The sequence below is a fragment of the Cokeromyces recurvatus genome, assembly GCF_025118155.1.
Source record: "Cokeromyces recurvatus strain NRRL 2243 chromosome Unknown BX663scaffold_1, whole genome shotgun sequence".
Taxonomy (NCBI): Eukaryota; Fungi; Mucoromycota; class Mucoromycetes; order Mucorales; family Mucoraceae; genus Cokeromyces; species Cokeromyces recurvatus.
The window spans coordinates 2,112,309-2,127,483 of record NW_026251387.1 but is presented as its reverse complement, the minus strand read 5'-3'; the positions used below and the strand labels follow the sequence as shown (position 1 = coordinate 2,127,483).

Below are 15,175 nucleotides of genomic sequence, written 5' to 3'. Positions count from 1 at the left end.
ATAAATCACCTTCTTTATGCTGATGATATGGCAGTGGTAGCCTCATTTAATGAGATGCTATCTTTACTATTACACTACCTTATATTAAATAACTACTAGAGCCCCTCCAGAAGTGGTATCATCACTCCTGTGGCTGATGCCTGAATTTACTCTTTCTATGGTACTTTATTGCCCTGTGAATTTTCCTTTTCGTATCTTGGTACAATTATTGAATCCTATGGCTTTCTAAAGTTGAACACTATGGTACAACATAATATTGATAAGGCTAAAAAGACTATGCTCCAAAATGACTAGCATTGGTGTCAAGTCTATTAGTTATAATCAGTTTTCTATGTTTAAGGGGTACAGGCTTGTTCAGAATATGCGCTAGTAATCAGCATTCTTGATTCAAGTTACCTCATAAAAACTTGAAACTTGTTAAATCGAATCCATTTGGTCTATCTTTGATGGTCTTCGATCAAAGGAATATTTCACCCTGTTCATCAAACATGGGCGATTGATCGTGTCATTATCCTACAAACAAAATTTCTAATGGGGTTCTCTAGAATTATTTTAAGATACTTATGTATCTTACATTGTTGCCCTATCTACGAACATTTGCTAGTCATTCTTACGGTAGTAAGCCAAGAGTTTGAATGTACCATACTCATTCTAATCTTACTCGTGTTCATTCTATCGATTATTTTCATATGTATGATTGATTTCAACTTCCGTGTTCTGTCAAAGATCATTTACTCTTTATGTTGAATTAGTTAATATCTTCAGAAGGCTCTGTTTTTTTTTTAATAATTGTGTATAGTGGATAATCCTTTTTAAGGCAAGATCTAAAAACAGATTCTTTTTAATATAGTGAAAAGCGTACACACACACACACAACAATATGAAATAACTTGGGTTAAGCACACTGTCTAATAATACTATCAATTGTTGTAAGTAATACTTAGTACAAGTCTTTAATATTGATTTATTTTGTATCCTTCGTTAATAAAGGAATTCCTGGACTATGTTTCTATATAATATACTTGAAATATTTCATTATTTCAATAAAAGCAGTTTCAATTAAAAGATATGGATAGCTTGGAAAAAAAAAAATTCTTTCGGACTTCTATTGCATATTACAACATGCATTGACGATTATATTATTCCTTGCTTTTTTTTTCTCATACTTGATACAGTTATTATTATTATTATCATGGAAACACTTTTAGCATCATGTCATGATATGCAAAAGAAGCAAGCTTTAATGCAGGATACAATACTTGTTAAGCTTAATTCTTTCAAACAATTATTAGAAGAAAAAAAAAATTCACTTACAACTAATGGTAAATTCATTAATATACTATACCATTTAATGTCCTGCATTAACCTTTTATTATTATTTAGAAAAAAGTTGTAATCCACAAAAAGAAATGTTACAAATTCAAGAATCTGTTAAGAGATTCGGTTTTCAGAAACCTCAAAAGGACTATCAAGGTTCTTTGCAGAAACTAAACAAAGATGTTGATAGAGTAAGAACATATACAACTTTATTTTTAAAAAAAAAAAAAAAAAAAAAAAAAAAAAAAAAAAAATGAAAAAAATGGAAAAAAAGAAAGAAACTTACACACATATTAGAAATTTAAACAAGATATTTCAGTCATATATCATCCTGAAGCATTTGCAGACAAAGAAAATTTGATTTACCGTGCATTAGCTTTACATTTCATAAGACAGGGTCAATTTAAATTATGCAATGAATTTATGGATGAAGCTGGCATATCCGTTGATGATGACTTACGCGAAACTGTAGAAAAGCTTAAAAATGAATTTGAACAATTGTATACCATTTTAAATCAAATTGAAAAAGAACAAGATTTAACAGCTGCCATAAGGTAACATACAAACCTGGGTACATGTATACATATATAGTTAATTAACATCAAGCTAGTTGGGCTGAATCACATGATGAAGGATTAAAAAGTTTAGGCAGTACTCTACAGTTTAATTTACATCGCCTAAAATTCATTCAACTATTAACAACAACTGATGCAATGACAGCAATAAATTACGGTAAAAAGCATTTCTACAAGTTCGGAGAAAAGCATTACCCAGGTAATAATGATGATAATAAAGAGAAATGAGGGAAAAAAAAAAAAAAAAAAAAAAAAAAAAACAGAACTGATAGAATGAATAGAAATCAAAAGGTTGATGACTGCACCTTTATACATCAATAATTTATCAAATTCTCGTTACTCTGATATGTCTTTACCTTCAAACTGGGTAGATATCAAACAACAATTCCAAAGAGACTTTTGTTCTCTTTTAAAAATGAGTGCTGAAAGCCCTCTTTATACAAGGTGTGTGTGTGTGTATATATATACATGTGTTCATATTCATTATCTCTATTAATATTCTTTGTTAGTGTCTTTGTAGGTACAACTGCTTTACCAGTCATTATGAAAGTATATACTATTATGCATAATAAGAAAACAGAATGGAGTGCACAAGATGAATTACCAGTTGAAATTCCATTAATAGAAGAGTTAAGATATCATTCTGTTTTTGCTTGTCCAGTATCTAAAGAGCAAGCAACTGACACTAATCCTCCCATGATGATGCCCTGTGGACATGTTATTTGTAAAGAAAGTTTAACTCGACTTTCTAGAAGCAGTCGAGCTACTTCAAAGTTTAAATGTCCTTATTGTCCTTCTGAATCATCTGCAGATCAAGCAGTCCAAGTTTATTTTTAAAAAAAAAAAAAATACACAATAAAACAAAGATATACATGTAGATTATCTGAATATGATTAAGGGAGACTATCTTTTACTAACTATGATAAAAGTGAATATGCGTAATATAACAGAAATTACATCAACTTGATTAGGCCTTTTGAAATAAAATTCTTGGCTTATGTCTCTTAAGCTTTGTAGTTATTGACATTGTTTGGAAAGTATTGTTGCTGCTATAATAATCAGTCTTAGGTTAATCACTTTATATTCACTTGAGACAAGTACATGACTGTATATATTTTTTTTTATTAAATTTAGCCTTTTATAAGATCACATAGTGTATCCCTTTTTCTTCCTTTTAGTTTAAACTACTGTAAATTCTGTTTTTTTTTCTTCTTCTTCTTCTTTGCTTCCTTAAGTTGACTTTACATTCAAGATTAAGGAGGTTCTATATTTCAAGAACTTTCTCACTAAAGAGAAATGATTTTTCTTTTAAATGGGCAAGAATTAAAATAATTAAATTGCCGCATACAACGGACGCGCTTACTTTAGATTTTGTTTTATTCTGTATTTTTATTTTATTTTTTTTTCCTTATTGCGTATCCCCTCTCTCTTTGTCTATCTTTTTATTAATATAATGTCTTCATCTACAACAACTGTTGATCGTGAAAAGGTAGTAATAATAATTCATAACCAAATTTATATACTGATATGATATATATTAACTAGGAATGTCCTTTTCTGTTAAGAATTTTTTTCCGTAATGGAGGACATAATCCGTAAGTAATTGAAAGCATGTATATATATATATAAACGCAACTTGAACTCACTTTAAATAAAGACTTAGTCAATATACTATTGAATCAGTACCTTCTGATGAATTAAGCCTTTATACTTGGTAAAGAGCAAATCAATTAAAACAAAAAAAAATAAAAATAAAAAAAAAAGAGAGAGAGAGAACCAACAAGTAGTTTAATTATTTATTTACTCATACATGTAGGAAAAATGCTACATTAGAAGAAATTGCACAATTAATTGAACAAGTAGTTCCTGAAGCAAGAGATCCTGATGCACGTATCGCTTTTCGATTAATTTATTTAGATAGTGAACGTGCACGATATAACAGTAGAGAACTTGGACGTGTTGTACCTGCCAATCCTACTGAAGATCAAAAAAAGACTTTGGAAGCTTGTAATTTTTTCATTGGCGATTATTTGGATGTTGCGATATTTATTGGTCCTCCAGCTAATATTAGAAATAAACTTGTTGGAAGAGATGCAGGAAGAGCCCGTACAGGAGATAGATTTGGTGGACGTTTAGGAAATGATAGATTTAGCAGTGGAAGAAACTTTGGTGGTTCAGCTTACAACAGAGATAATAATAGTCGATATGGCGGAAGATTAGGAGGAAGAAGAGATCGATATTAAATAAAAAAAAAAAAATAAAAAAAACATATGTGATTAGAAAGGAATCATATACATAAGCTAAGCATCATATGTAAAAATGTAAATAAAAATGGAGAGAAGGATTCATTTGCGTACATATTTAGTTTATAAATGAACAGTATTTAAACACTCTTCTTATTTATCTATTGACCATTTCAAACTGTATGAATATGCTACTATAAAAGATACCTCCCAAGGCCTGTATATATACAGATGGGTTTTCAAATATGTTTATTGATATACATGGTGACTCTAGTTTACCTCTTCTTAATAACGAACGAAGAAAAAGACTAGTGAACAGAAAGAGCTTTAAATATATGTATATATATATTATTACCTCAATAATTTAGTTATCATGTACAAAAGAAACAATGAAGCTTTTGATACATATATGAAAATCATTTCAGAATATTATCCTTTTTTTTTTCTTGACAAGTAATCTATACTACTTTACTAGATACTATCATAGTAATTTACTTTATGTAATCAGATACAAATTATAGAACAAGTGTTCTCTCTTATTCTTTATATAAAGGTTATCCTATAGCCTCCTTTTTTAGTAACATTAGGATTGAAAGACGTCTCAAATTGGCCCTTCCCTTCTTTACTAACAAAAGATGAATAGGAAGCATTATTAAATATTTACTCTTTACATAAATGCATATGTGGCTTATGGTAGTTATCATTATTGCATATAAAGTGTCACAATAAAAATAAAAATAAAATAAAAAAAATAAAATAAAAATCAAACTATGTCTTCTTCATTATATAATCCCTTGGCATCACTTGAGCAGTTGGAAACAACTGTATCAAGACGCGATGGTGTGAGTGAAGATTTGGAAGAAGATTTACGTAATTTAGGAGCTGAATTAATTCAAAGTGCAGGCATCTTGTTAAAATTGTAAAACTTGTAAATGCTTTAATTGAGACATCTTGCTCATTTATATATATATATATGTATATTATATGAACATGTAGACCTCAGGTTGCTATGGCTACAGCTCAAGTTTTGTTTCAACGATTCTTTTATATGGCAAGTTTGAAAGAATTTGGCATCGTGGTAAGTGCTTTTTTTTTGGGAACGAAACATGATGTAATACTTGTAAAACTTTTAGGAAATTGGTATGGGTGCATTATTTCTTGCTGCAAAATTAGAAGAATGCTCTGTTCGAATGACACATTTAATTACTGTTTATGACTTATTAATACGTAAAATGAAAGGACAGCCCATTAATATCCCTTTGGATGCTTTTTCGCAAGTAAATAGAGAGTATATATTTATAAAAGAGGAGAAACTTATAGGATCAAAAGCATTTATATGTTTATTAAATTTATATACATGTATATAGAAAGCATATAATATGAAGAACATGGCTAGTACAGCAGAAATGCAAATATTAAGAAAGTTAGGATTTATTGTCCATGTTCAATTACCGTATAACTTGATGATCAATTACTTGAGAATTTTAGGGTTAGAAGATGATGAAGTTATATCTAGGAAAGCATGGAATTATTTAAATGATGGGTAAAGAAGAAGAAAAGAAAGGAGATTAAAAGAAGGAATGTAACGCGTTATCTTAGGTTAAGAACAAATATTTATGTAACTTATGAGCCTCCTACAATTGCCTGCGCAGCTATTTGGTTAGCATGTAGAGAAGAAGGTGTTAAATTACCATGTCAAATTGGAAAAGAATGGTGGCTATTATTTGATGTGGACTTTGTTAATGTTAAAAACGCTGCAGCACATATTCGACGTTTATATTATAAAAAATTAGATAGAGCTAATCTACCACTCTATAAAGTTACATAAAAGAAAGAAAAAAAAAAGTTGATTTTATTATATGTTAAAGGATAAAAAAAAAAGGGAATTTCTTTTTAATGTGTTATTCTATTCATGTCGTCAAAATCGTCTATAATTTGAACTAATTGAGCTTTATAAGCTTCAAAAATATGACTTGTGTTATTCATGTTTGTTTGATGATGATAATGCTTGCTATTATGTTTAAAATGATCAATATAGTTAGGTCCTTCGTGTTGTAATTGTTGATGCTCCATAATGGTCTCTTCGATGTTATTGACAATAGAAGGGACAGGGCTTGAAAGTGCATCCATATAAATGCTGGAAGTTAAAGAAGACAGAGAATGACGCCATGCAGTAGAAGATGTTGAGAGAGTGTGAGGAGTAAGATAAGATGGATTGGGTATAGTTAAAAGTGTTGTATCCAAGTCAAATTTTGTTACACTACCAGAGCTATTACGTGAAATAGAAGCTTGTGTTTCAACTAGAGTGTTTAAACTATTGTGTTCTGAAGGATGAGATGAAATAAATATTTCGTCCTTTAAGTGATGGAATTGATGATTAGACGCAGTTAAAACAATAGCAGTATCCTTTTCTTCTTCTCCCTCTAACATTGGCGGATCGATAGTAGAAGAACAATGCTGGGGCAGTATGTTGCTAGTGTTTGTGTCTTTAACGAACGATGTAGTTAAAATGGTATCTTTAGTATGATCAAATACTGAAGTCTTATCATCTAATAAAGAATTGCAATACAATTTATTATCGTGATTATTTATTATTCTTTTATTAGCCAGTATATCATTCATTTTTTTATTAACTCTATTCCTCTTCTTTATTATAGAAAGCATAGTGACTATAATAATAAACACAATGCCGCCCATAACACCAGCTATAACTGCAGTACTTTGTGTCTTTTTGTTATTAGTTGAAGAGATATAATCTTCAATATTACTGTTCTGCAAATCAGACGAAAATATAGCAGTATCTTTGTTATTCAATACTGTTTCTTGAGTAAAATCAGTTTTTCCATTATAAATTTCTTGAACTGAATAAGTCTGAAGTTGATCTATGGCTGTTATTGAGGAAGATGTTGGTTTATTTACAATAGTAAAATGTTTGTTTTTTTTATTTTGATGTTTTAATTTCTTATTATGATGTGGCTTTTTTCTTTTCTTTTTAATATCATTGCGATTTCTAATAGTTTTATGATGTCCCATTTTTATATAAGATCAAGAAGAAAAGGATGTGACTGTATAGAATACAATACAATACAATGAAATAATATACGTCGTATATAATGAATAATAATAATAAAAAAGCCCTTAACAAAGTTATGTACTCTACATACATTAAATATTTACATTTTTTAGTTTCAAGTAAATTATTGGTGTATTGTTATTAATAATAATAAGGGGCTGGGGGTACATATACATTCAGTCCTCCCTTCCAAAATGCTTGTTTAATTGACTAAAGATAAAATAATGTATGGTTACGTCTAGTAAAATGTTTAAGGCATTACTAGGATTAGGCAAACAATTTATTATATCGTTATTATAGTCATCATTTTTCTTTTCATATTTTATATAGAAGTTTAATCTTAAAAAAAAAGGAAAAAAAAACTATTATTACTATTACTACTATAACTATAAAGAGAGTAATGATAACAATAACTTTGAAGACATGATGAATTATAAAGCACTCTAGTTTTCGATACTATAGAATTTGAATAACTGTCACTAATATAATCCTTAATCTAGCCAAATCATGAAGAAATAGGCTATTACGAACACGTTATAAAGAAAGTTTTTCTTATTACTAGTATCACTCTAAATTGCAAAATAAAATAAAATAAAAGCTCTGGAAGCGTCTAAGCTTCAATTAATAATAATGTAACAAAAGAAAAGTAGAGATGCTATCATTTGGCCACCTATATTGTCTGTCAAACGAAGACATGTTCTCAGTTAGCATCTTAGATGGCTACCAGGCCGTGAGCCTCGAACATGCAATTGTCATCCTACTGGTTTGTTTACCGAATTTTATTTAATTCGTCTCTCACTATTTTTCACAAATTATATTATATTATATATTTCATAATAAGCTATCCTCTTTGTATCCCATACAAAGATTTTTCTTCAAATTTCCTTTTCATTCTTATTATGTTGAGTTGATCTAGACAATCCAGTAATACTATGTGCTCATCACAAAGACTAAATAGATAATAAAATTTCTATTTAATCATAACAATAGAAATATGTATATGTGTATACATATATTTATATACGTATATATATACATATAACATCAATTTCTAAGTGTAATTATGCACATTATGTTACTACGCTACATAATGCATATGGATTCATAGTTTTACGCGCATAGAAAAATTGTGTTTACGCGCCTTTAATTGTAATCTTCACAAGTAATTGGCTGCAACTTTAAATAGAAATATCAGCCAATCATCATAAATTAAATAATTTTCACTCTACTTACACCCCCCCCCTGGTTCTAACTGTTTCCCACACCTTCACACTAATAAAAAAAATGACATTAAAAAAAATTTCTAGTCGTCGTCATCTTTTTTTTTTCTCCCCTTTTTCTCTTACGTCGTCAACTTCTTTTCGTCATCAAAAAAAAAAAAAAAAAAAGCTACTCCCGACTTCATCCAATAAAATAAAACGCATATAAAGGATATTTTTTTTTAAAATACTTGGTAAGCAATAGAAAAAAAAAAAAATGTTGTGTGTTATATGTACATGTATATGTTGGTGGGATGGAATGAACAAGGGTGGAAAGATAATATAAAGTATATTAACTTGAAAATATATTCAAGATAAAAAGAGTTAATTAATGTCTGAATCAACAACTGTACGAACTGAAATTAATCAAAAAACTATAAATACAGAAGAGGCTGAAATGAATAATTCTAAACGTGCAGCTAGTTCAGAAATTGAAGATGGTAGAGAGACTAAGACGATTAAACTAGAAAAAATTGAATCAACTACTTCTACAGATGAAACTATCAATTCTGATGCTCAATCTGAAACTACAGTAATAACTAGTAATACTGATACTGACTCTGTTACTATCACGCATCCTATTTTGAATACAGCTACTTCTAATACTACTACTACTACTTTGGAAGCTCCTGATACCATTATGAACGATATCAAGCCTAAAAATAGAACTATGGCTACTGCGGATGATAATATGAATTCACCTGCCAACTTACCCGGATCTCCTGATTCTGATAAACAAAGCAATGATAATGTAACTCCATCTGAACCCAACTACTCAGAGAACAAGAATGATGGGAATAAAGAAAAGGGGCAAGAAAAAGAAGAAGAAGAAAGATCACAGCAGTCCCAAAACTCTCAGCAAATGAAATCTAACGAGAATGAGGGTACACAAACTAACACTGAGAATGATAGAAACCCTATTCCCACTAATAATAATAATAATAATCAATCACAAGTGAATACCACACATATCTTAAGTATCGCACAGGGTGCACATCCTCCTCCACCTGGTTTGCATTTATTAACTGACCCTCAACAACAACAATTACTTCAATCTTATGTGCAAGCACAAGGACAGGACCTTAGTAATTTAACGGCCTCTTCTTTAGCACAAGCTATGGTCTCTCCTATCCCAGTACCTAGTCTTGCTTCTAACTTTTTTCAACAATTTCAACAATCAGGTAATGTCATCACTGCTTTACCAGGCCCGCCTCCACAAATGTCCCATCCAGCTCCTACTGCTTTACAGCCTAATAATGGAGCTCCAGCAGCAGTTGCAGTTGCAGCTGCACCTAACGGGCCTCTTACAGAGGAGGGAGCAAAGAGGCCTAATACACGTAGTTTATCAAATGATGAACGACGTCAACGTCGTCTATTGAGGAATCGTGTAGCAGCCAAAGAATGCCGTAAAAAGAAGAAACAGCATATTCAAGATATGGAAGAAAAGATTGTACGACTTGAAGAAGAAAACGCCAAATTAGTAAAAGAAGTAGAAGAATTAAAAGAAAAATTATCTTCATTAAATTCAATGCAGGGATCTGAAAGTTATCGATTAATGAAGGAAGTAGAGGAATTAAATGCAAAGTTAGGTATGGGAGGTCCTTTACCTTCGAGCCATGTATTGCCTGTCTTGACAGGTCAATCAACAGATGATAATAAACAAATTCAGCAGCATTCAGTAGATACACCCTCTACTAACAATCATAGTCTTTCTTCTTCTTCTCCTCATGAAAATAATAAAGAAATGGCTGAAGCTATTAAAGAAAGAGAACGTATGAAAGTAAATGAAACAACAGCAACAATAGAAACTATTAATAATAGTAATGACACTGACACTACCATGAACAAAGCCCCTATAGTGAATGATGATAATTATAGTAACAAAGATGAAAACATTGTTTCATTAAAAAGCACGTCAACAACGCTTTTACCTAATCCCCCAGAAATTGAAGCAAGACAGCAGCAATCAAACTCTATTATAAATAATAATTTGGAGACAAATACTACTACTCCAACAACAGTAGCAGCAGCAACAATAGCATCATCAACTACAACAAATTTCTAATATATTTTAATTATTTTTTTTTCTATAATAAAAAAAAAAAATATCAATAATTTACTTTCGGAGTCCGTGATATGATTTATTTTTACCATTGACATATAAAAAAAAAAGATCCTATATTGAAACAAAGAATTTTTTTTTTTTTTTTTTATAAATCATCTAGAAAATACGTAGTAGGACATGATAATAAAGAACACGATTATTATCATTGTTTTAATTATACTGGCTTCTTTAACATGGTCTTTGATAAATAAGCCATTCAAGATAAGGTTATCTATCAAAAAAATAAATAATTATAAAGAAGCAAACATTGTGACACCAGAAGACGATTATTATCATCATCCATATTCTGAAATTGGTGAAAGATATCTAACGTACTTACCACATTCAGGTCTTCATAATCAACGTATTGCCTTAATCAATGCCCTTCTTTTGGCGAAAGCTCTTAATCGTACCCTTCTGATGCCTGAACTTAATATTGGTAAGGGAGCCTTTTGGAGCCCGTTTCATGTACTATCGAGACAAATCGATTTATGTCCCTCTATTGTTAAACAAGGTAGACAAGATCTTATCGTGTCTACAAAATGTTATGGCTATAGAAAATATAAGCCTGTTCCGATGGAATCCATCTTTGATTTAACAACAGCGTATCAACTGGGTATTCGTGTTGAATCTCGAGAGGACATGAGTCGTGATTTTATTAAACACCATGCACGCTTGCATCATATATCGCCCATAAAGTATAGTTTGAACGATTCAGTACGTTACTCTTATCAAATTCATGATCATCATCTTGATCAGTGGCAGCCACAACCTGGGGATGGCGATACCTATAAATATGATTCTCATATTGATTTGGCTTCTTTACGTAACCGACCGGAGCCTTATCTCGAATTCGGCTCACTCTTTGGTACGACAAGACTGATTTTAAGAGAGCCGGAATTAATGTGGATCAGAGAATATCTGCACAGAACAACAGCTATCAATCATCCCGTTGTGAATGAACAAAGTCAAAGGATTCAAGAAGAATTAAATTATGATTATGTAAGTGTTCATTTACGTCAGGGAGATGGTGTCTTTCTAGAGATGACAGAAGAAACGATTGGTGAAATAGAAATAGCTTTAAGTGAGCAACTAGCAACTGTATCTCATTCTTCAACAAGGAAAGAAGAAGACTCACAGAGAAAGATGACAGAAGAAGATAGACTATCTCGAGCTCAATTAGTGACTCAATCATTATTAACTCAATCCAATATGACAACTCGAGAAAGACTTGGAGAATGTCTCTCTGTCAGGGATCTACAAATTCCTCGGTTACAAATTATTTATTTAGCTACAGATGCTTTAGAACCGAAAAGGCAATTTTCGGAATTATTTGAACATTATCCATGTATTTTCACACTCAATGATTTTTATAATGCCAAGACAAAAAATAAGGAATCCATTGAAAGTTTTTTACTACCTATGATTGATGCAGAAGTAGCATCACGTGCAAAATTATTTATTGGTACACCAAAGAGTACATACTCTGCTTATGTACGTTATCGTAATCAACATCATCGTCATCTAGAGTTCTTTACTCCTCAATAAGCCAAATCATCTTCAGAGGACTATATTATAAATCACTGTAAATAATATTACTCGTGTATAATTAAATAATAAATAGTTTAAACATACATCTTCATCAAAATTACTACTAATATTTTAAAATGTTCTATTAATTTTTTTTTTTTTTTTGTTTAATAAAATATATAATAATAATAATACTAATTAGAAATAAAATTAGAATTAGAATTACTTACGATTCACCTAACATAGTTTGAAGATTTCTTATTTGAGTTTTTAAATCATTTTTAGCATCAATCAATTGCTTAATATGATCCACAGCTAAATTAGTATAAAGTGTTAATTGCTGTAACAAACTACAAGGATCTTATTTACATTTTTGTAAAATAAAGGCTTCAGATCTATTTCCCTGAGTCAAAGAAGGTACAATCTCTATTAATTGATCAAAACCAAGCCTAATATTTTGTCTCCGTTTCTTTTCGGAAGCAATATGGTTTGCTTTCTTTTCTGCTTCTGTTAATAACTCATGTGGTGCTTTACGTCCTTTACGTTCTTTTTTTGTTGTGGTGGTGGTGGTGTTGGTGGTGGTGCTACTACTACTATTGTTTTCTTCTGATATTGAAGAGAATTCTCCGAATGTTCTTTTTTTATTATCTTTTATAGTAATTTTATTTTATTTTAAATAAATATATTCAAAATGAATTATTTGATATACCTGAATTATTAGTGATAGAAGGAGCTTGTTGTGACATTATGAAAGAAAGAAATAAAGAAAAAAGAAATGATAAAAAAAGAAATGTGGGGGAGGTGAGGTGAGGGGAAGGATAGTAGTAACAAGTTCGTTACACGGCATTTTCTCTTTTCTTTCCTTTTTTCACATGACAATATCGGGGAAGGTTAAAAATTGAACCAATATTATACAGTCTGGCTGGTGGATATTGTCAGTCACAAAAGAATGAAATTGTCGATTACACAAAGATATAATTGTAAAAAGACAAGATTTTAAAAGTTTGAGGGAAAAAAAAAACGACAAAAGGAATAGCATTAACGGGCAAAATTAAATCTCTACAATGACAAATACTTTTTATTTCAAAGATAGAATGGACAACTTAATATGAGCGATAGACAGACAAATGATAAAGATTTATTATTAAATAATGGATCAATATTATTTAAGGTATTTCACGTTATTGTTATTGAAAAGAATGACTTGAAAATTATTTAAATTGAACTGTATGATCAACGACTGCTTGTTTCTAAGCCAGGATCTTTGGAACTTCTTTAATGTATTCAACAAGTTTCCTTGGGGTCGTGGGAGTTTCAATTGATGCATGAATAGATCGGAACAGCGAATTCTTATAACAGGCTAGCTTTTCAAAGTAAATACACTTATTTGTTGCGAAAAAAAAAAAAAAAAAAAAAAAAAAAAAAAAAAAGGAACGATAATTAAGCATAAAATACTTGAAGGACAAATCGTAATCTTACCATAATAACGTAAACAAAATACTTGCTCTGTTGTGTTTGAGGGGTGCTTCTTGAGAATTTTAACCATTTTTGAATAAAGTTTTGTGATATCGTGTTGGTTCTTGCTACTTGGGGTTTTATCATTGCAACCACCAGAAAACTCTATCAAACTTGGTGAACAGGACCTGTTGCCGACCTTGATAAGCACGCCGTCCCACTTTGTTTTATCAATAGCAAAGAATTCGCGTTCTAACCAATCAAGTTGAACTATATCGTTATCAGACATAAATAACTGGTTTACAATATAAATAATAAAATATGTCGCCGCTGATCTTTCGAGGATTGTTTGATTCAGAGGGTTATTAGGCGAACACAGTAAATCCAGGCTAGAGATGAATAGGTTAGAAATATTTGAGTATAGATAGGATGATAATTGAAAATACATTACAAGTAGCGGGTGGTAACTTCAATAAAAGAAACATCAAAATGAAGAATGAAATTAAAACCTCGCTTAAAGCCATTTGTATATAAGGCTTCTCTTAAAAGTGATGGAGACAGAGAGGAACTTTTAAGAGCATTCAACATATGTGTAGCATAATTAGATAAAGTGATGGACTCAATATTCGTTGCAGCAGTAATCCGATTGAACTTCTTAGCTGGAATTTCAGATTTTAATATCTCCATTGCTATTGGAGACGACAAGTCGATTATTTTCAAGTGTCCAACTCTACATAACAATAAGACAATTTTAAATAAGTACTGCCATTTCTTAACATACAGCACTTACTTATTAGAAGCTAGATCAGATAACTGTTGTAAAGCAATAGAGGTTCCTTCATCGTCCCCACGTTCCTCTTCTTCACGTTCCTCTTCTTCATTTGAATTAAAAACCTATGTATTTTAAAAAGTACGTGTTATTTCCATTATTATATCACTTGATAAGCTTCCTAATAATACTAACCTTAACGGCAAGAGTTCAGATACTCTTGTTAGTTAATCTATTTAATTTCCTGATTGTTTGTCGGTTTTCATTTTGAATTGATCTTATTAAAGTAGTATCCGCTCTTTTGTCCCAATATTCATTACAAATCCGTTCAAATTCACTATTTCTATTTCGCGACTACAAAAATGAATATTATTAGAGTTCCTATTAAGTGTTAACAAATATTAGAACTAACATTAAACAATTTTTTTGCGTTTGTGGCTATCTTCATTAATTTATTGCTTTGATTTTTTGAAAGCTTGTCAAGTAGATCCAAGTAATAATTGTTGGTAGCTCTTTCTGTTCCATAAAACTTATTAGCAAAGTTGAAATAATCTAGTTTTGGATTTGGTGGCTTGAGAGATGAATTTAAGTAATCTAAGAACTTGTAGTCCTTCGAAAAACCACTTATTCTCATTTTTGTATGCTTTTCAGGGGCCATTTTGATACAGTAGTTTTATGTAAAAATTGGAAAGAAACGCGGTTTCTTTTTTTTTCTTTTTCTTTGCATTATAATTATTAAAGTCAGTATCTTAAAACCACTATATTATCATTTGGTTAATCGATGTATGACCAATATTGACCGCAGCCCTGCCACAGTTAGTGTTACCCTTGGTTACGACGGTTAACATAA

At 30.6% G+C, this 15,175-nt stretch overlaps 8 protein-coding genes across 8 annotated transcripts; 5 read left to right on the top strand and 3 right to left on the bottom strand.

The window, feature by feature from the left end:
- The first annotated feature begins 1,057 nt into the window (after window positions 1-1,057).
- On the top strand, window positions 1,058-3,114 carry BX663DRAFT_493657 (CTLH/CRA C-terminal to lish motif domain-containing protein). The gene is made up of 6 exons (XM_051525389.1): window positions 1,058-1,322; window positions 1,384-1,508; window positions 1,615-1,871; window positions 1,928-2,091; window positions 2,174-2,336; window positions 2,402-3,114. The coding sequence occupies exons 1-6, from the start codon at window positions 1,193-1,195 to the stop codon at window positions 2,727-2,729; spliced, it is 1,167 nt and encodes a 388-aa protein (XP_051388268.1). The 5' UTR covers window positions 1,058-1,192; the 3' UTR covers window positions 2,730-3,114.
- A 109-nt stretch (window positions 3,115-3,223) lies between these two features.
- On the top strand, window positions 3,224-4,487 carry BX663DRAFT_493655 (Sin3 associated polypeptide p18-domain-containing protein). The gene is made up of 4 exons (XM_051525388.1): window positions 3,224-3,381; window positions 3,438-3,487; window positions 3,550-3,606; window positions 3,709-4,487. The coding sequence occupies exons 1-4, from the start codon at window positions 3,346-3,348 to the stop codon at window positions 4,133-4,135; spliced, it is 570 nt and encodes a 189-aa protein (XP_051388267.1). The 5' UTR covers window positions 3,224-3,345; the 3' UTR covers window positions 4,136-4,487.
- Window positions 4,488-4,912: 425 nt separating this feature from the next.
- Window positions 4,913-6,045, top strand: BX663DRAFT_493651 (cyclin-like protein). The gene is made up of 4 exons (XM_051525387.1): window positions 4,913-5,213; window positions 5,269-5,412; window positions 5,503-5,678; window positions 5,735-6,045. Exons 1-4 carry the CDS (start codon window positions 5,145-5,147, stop codon window positions 5,961-5,963), a joined length of 618 nt encoding a protein of 205 aa, XP_051388266.1. The 5' UTR covers window positions 4,913-5,144; the 3' UTR covers window positions 5,964-6,045.
- BX663DRAFT_482478 (uncharacterized protein) lies at window positions 6,029-7,384 on the bottom strand (the record flags this gene model as incomplete). The annotated part of the gene is made up of 4 exons (XM_051524433.1): window positions 6,029-6,684; window positions 6,856-7,023; window position 7,291; window positions 7,313-7,384. The coding sequence occupies 4 exons, from the start codon at window positions 7,382-7,384 to the stop codon at window positions 6,029-6,031; spliced, it is 897 nt and encodes a 298-aa protein (XP_051388265.1).
- A 1,178-nt stretch (window positions 7,385-8,562) lies between these two features.
- On the top strand, window positions 8,563-10,618 carry BX663DRAFT_493648 (uncharacterized protein). The gene has a single exon (XM_051525386.1). It carries the CDS (start codon window positions 8,799-8,801, stop codon window positions 10,530-10,532), a length of 1,734 nt encoding a protein of 577 aa, XP_051388264.1. The 5' UTR covers window positions 8,563-8,798; the 3' UTR covers window positions 10,533-10,618.
- Window positions 10,619-10,668: 50 nt separating this feature from the next.
- On the top strand, window positions 10,669-12,225 carry BX663DRAFT_493646 (uncharacterized protein). Its single transcript, XM_051525385.1, has one exon. It carries the CDS (start codon window positions 10,710-10,712, stop codon window positions 12,117-12,119), a length of 1,410 nt encoding a protein of 469 aa, XP_051388263.1. The 5' UTR covers window positions 10,669-10,709; the 3' UTR covers window positions 12,120-12,225.
- On the bottom strand, window positions 12,113-12,847 carry BX663DRAFT_528738 (uncharacterized protein; the record flags this gene model as incomplete). Its single annotated transcript, XM_051530183.1, has 5 exons — window positions 12,113-12,139; window positions 12,207-12,222; window positions 12,332-12,416; window positions 12,471-12,749; window positions 12,811-12,847. 5 exons carry the CDS (start codon window positions 12,845-12,847, stop codon window positions 12,113-12,115), a joined length of 444 nt encoding a protein of 147 aa, XP_051388262.1.
- A 504-nt stretch (window positions 12,848-13,351) lies between these two features.
- On the bottom strand, window positions 13,352-14,983 carry BX663DRAFT_547883 (uncharacterized protein; the record flags this gene model as incomplete). The annotated part of the gene is made up of 5 exons (XM_051531040.1): window positions 13,352-13,461; window positions 13,581-13,945; window positions 14,008-14,286; window positions 14,347-14,450; window positions 14,738-14,983. 5 exons carry the CDS (start codon window positions 14,981-14,983, stop codon window positions 13,352-13,354), a joined length of 1,104 nt encoding a protein of 367 aa, XP_051388261.1.
- Window positions 14,984-15,175: the final 192 nt, after the last annotated feature.

What these genes read in the sequence shown, in the direction of transcription:
- BX663DRAFT_493657 (XM_051525389.1), top strand. Translation starts at nt 1,193, where the DNA reads ATGGAAACACTTTTAGCATCATGTCATGATATGCAAAAGAAGCAAGCT. An exon ending in AAATTCACTTACAACTAATG is followed by an intron (nt 1,323 to 1,383) that starts GTAAATTCATTA and finishes ATTATTATTTAG; the next exon opens with AAAAAAGTTGTAATCCACAA. An exon ending in CGGAGAAAAGCATTACCCAG is followed by an intron (nt 2,092 to 2,173) that starts GTAATAATGATG and finishes TAGAATGAATAG; the next exon opens with AAATCAAAAGGTTGATGACT.
- BX663DRAFT_493655 (XM_051525388.1), top strand. Translation starts at nt 3,346, where the DNA reads ATGTCTTCATCTACAACAACTGTTGATCGTGAAAAG. An exon ending in CGTAATGGAGGACATAATCC is followed by an intron (nt 3,488 to 3,549) that starts GTAAGTAATTGA and finishes CTTTAAATAAAG; the next exon opens with ACTTAGTCAATATACTATTG. An exon ending in GAATTAAGCCTTTATACTTG is followed by an intron (nt 3,607 to 3,708) that starts GTAAAGAGCAAA and finishes TCATACATGTAG; the next exon opens with GAAAAATGCTACATTAGAAG.
- BX663DRAFT_493651 (XM_051525387.1), top strand. Translation starts at nt 5,145, where the DNA reads ATGGCTACAGCTCAAGTTTTGTTTCAACGATTCTTTTATATGGCAAGT. An exon ending in TGAAAGAATTTGGCATCGTG is followed by an intron (nt 5,214 to 5,268) that starts GTAAGTGCTTTT and finishes TAAAACTTTTAG; the next exon opens with GAAATTGGTATGGGTGCATT. An exon ending in CTTTGGATGCTTTTTCGCAA is followed by an intron (nt 5,413 to 5,502) that starts GTAAATAGAGAG and finishes ACATGTATATAG; the next exon opens with AAAGCATATAATATGAAGAA.
- BX663DRAFT_493648 (XM_051525386.1), top strand. Translation starts at nt 8,799, where the DNA reads ATGTCTGAATCAACAACTGTACGAACTGAAATTAATCAAAAAACTATA.
- BX663DRAFT_493646 (XM_051525385.1), top strand. Translation starts at nt 10,710, where the DNA reads ATGATAATAAAGAACACGATTATTATCATTGTTTTAATTATACTGGCT.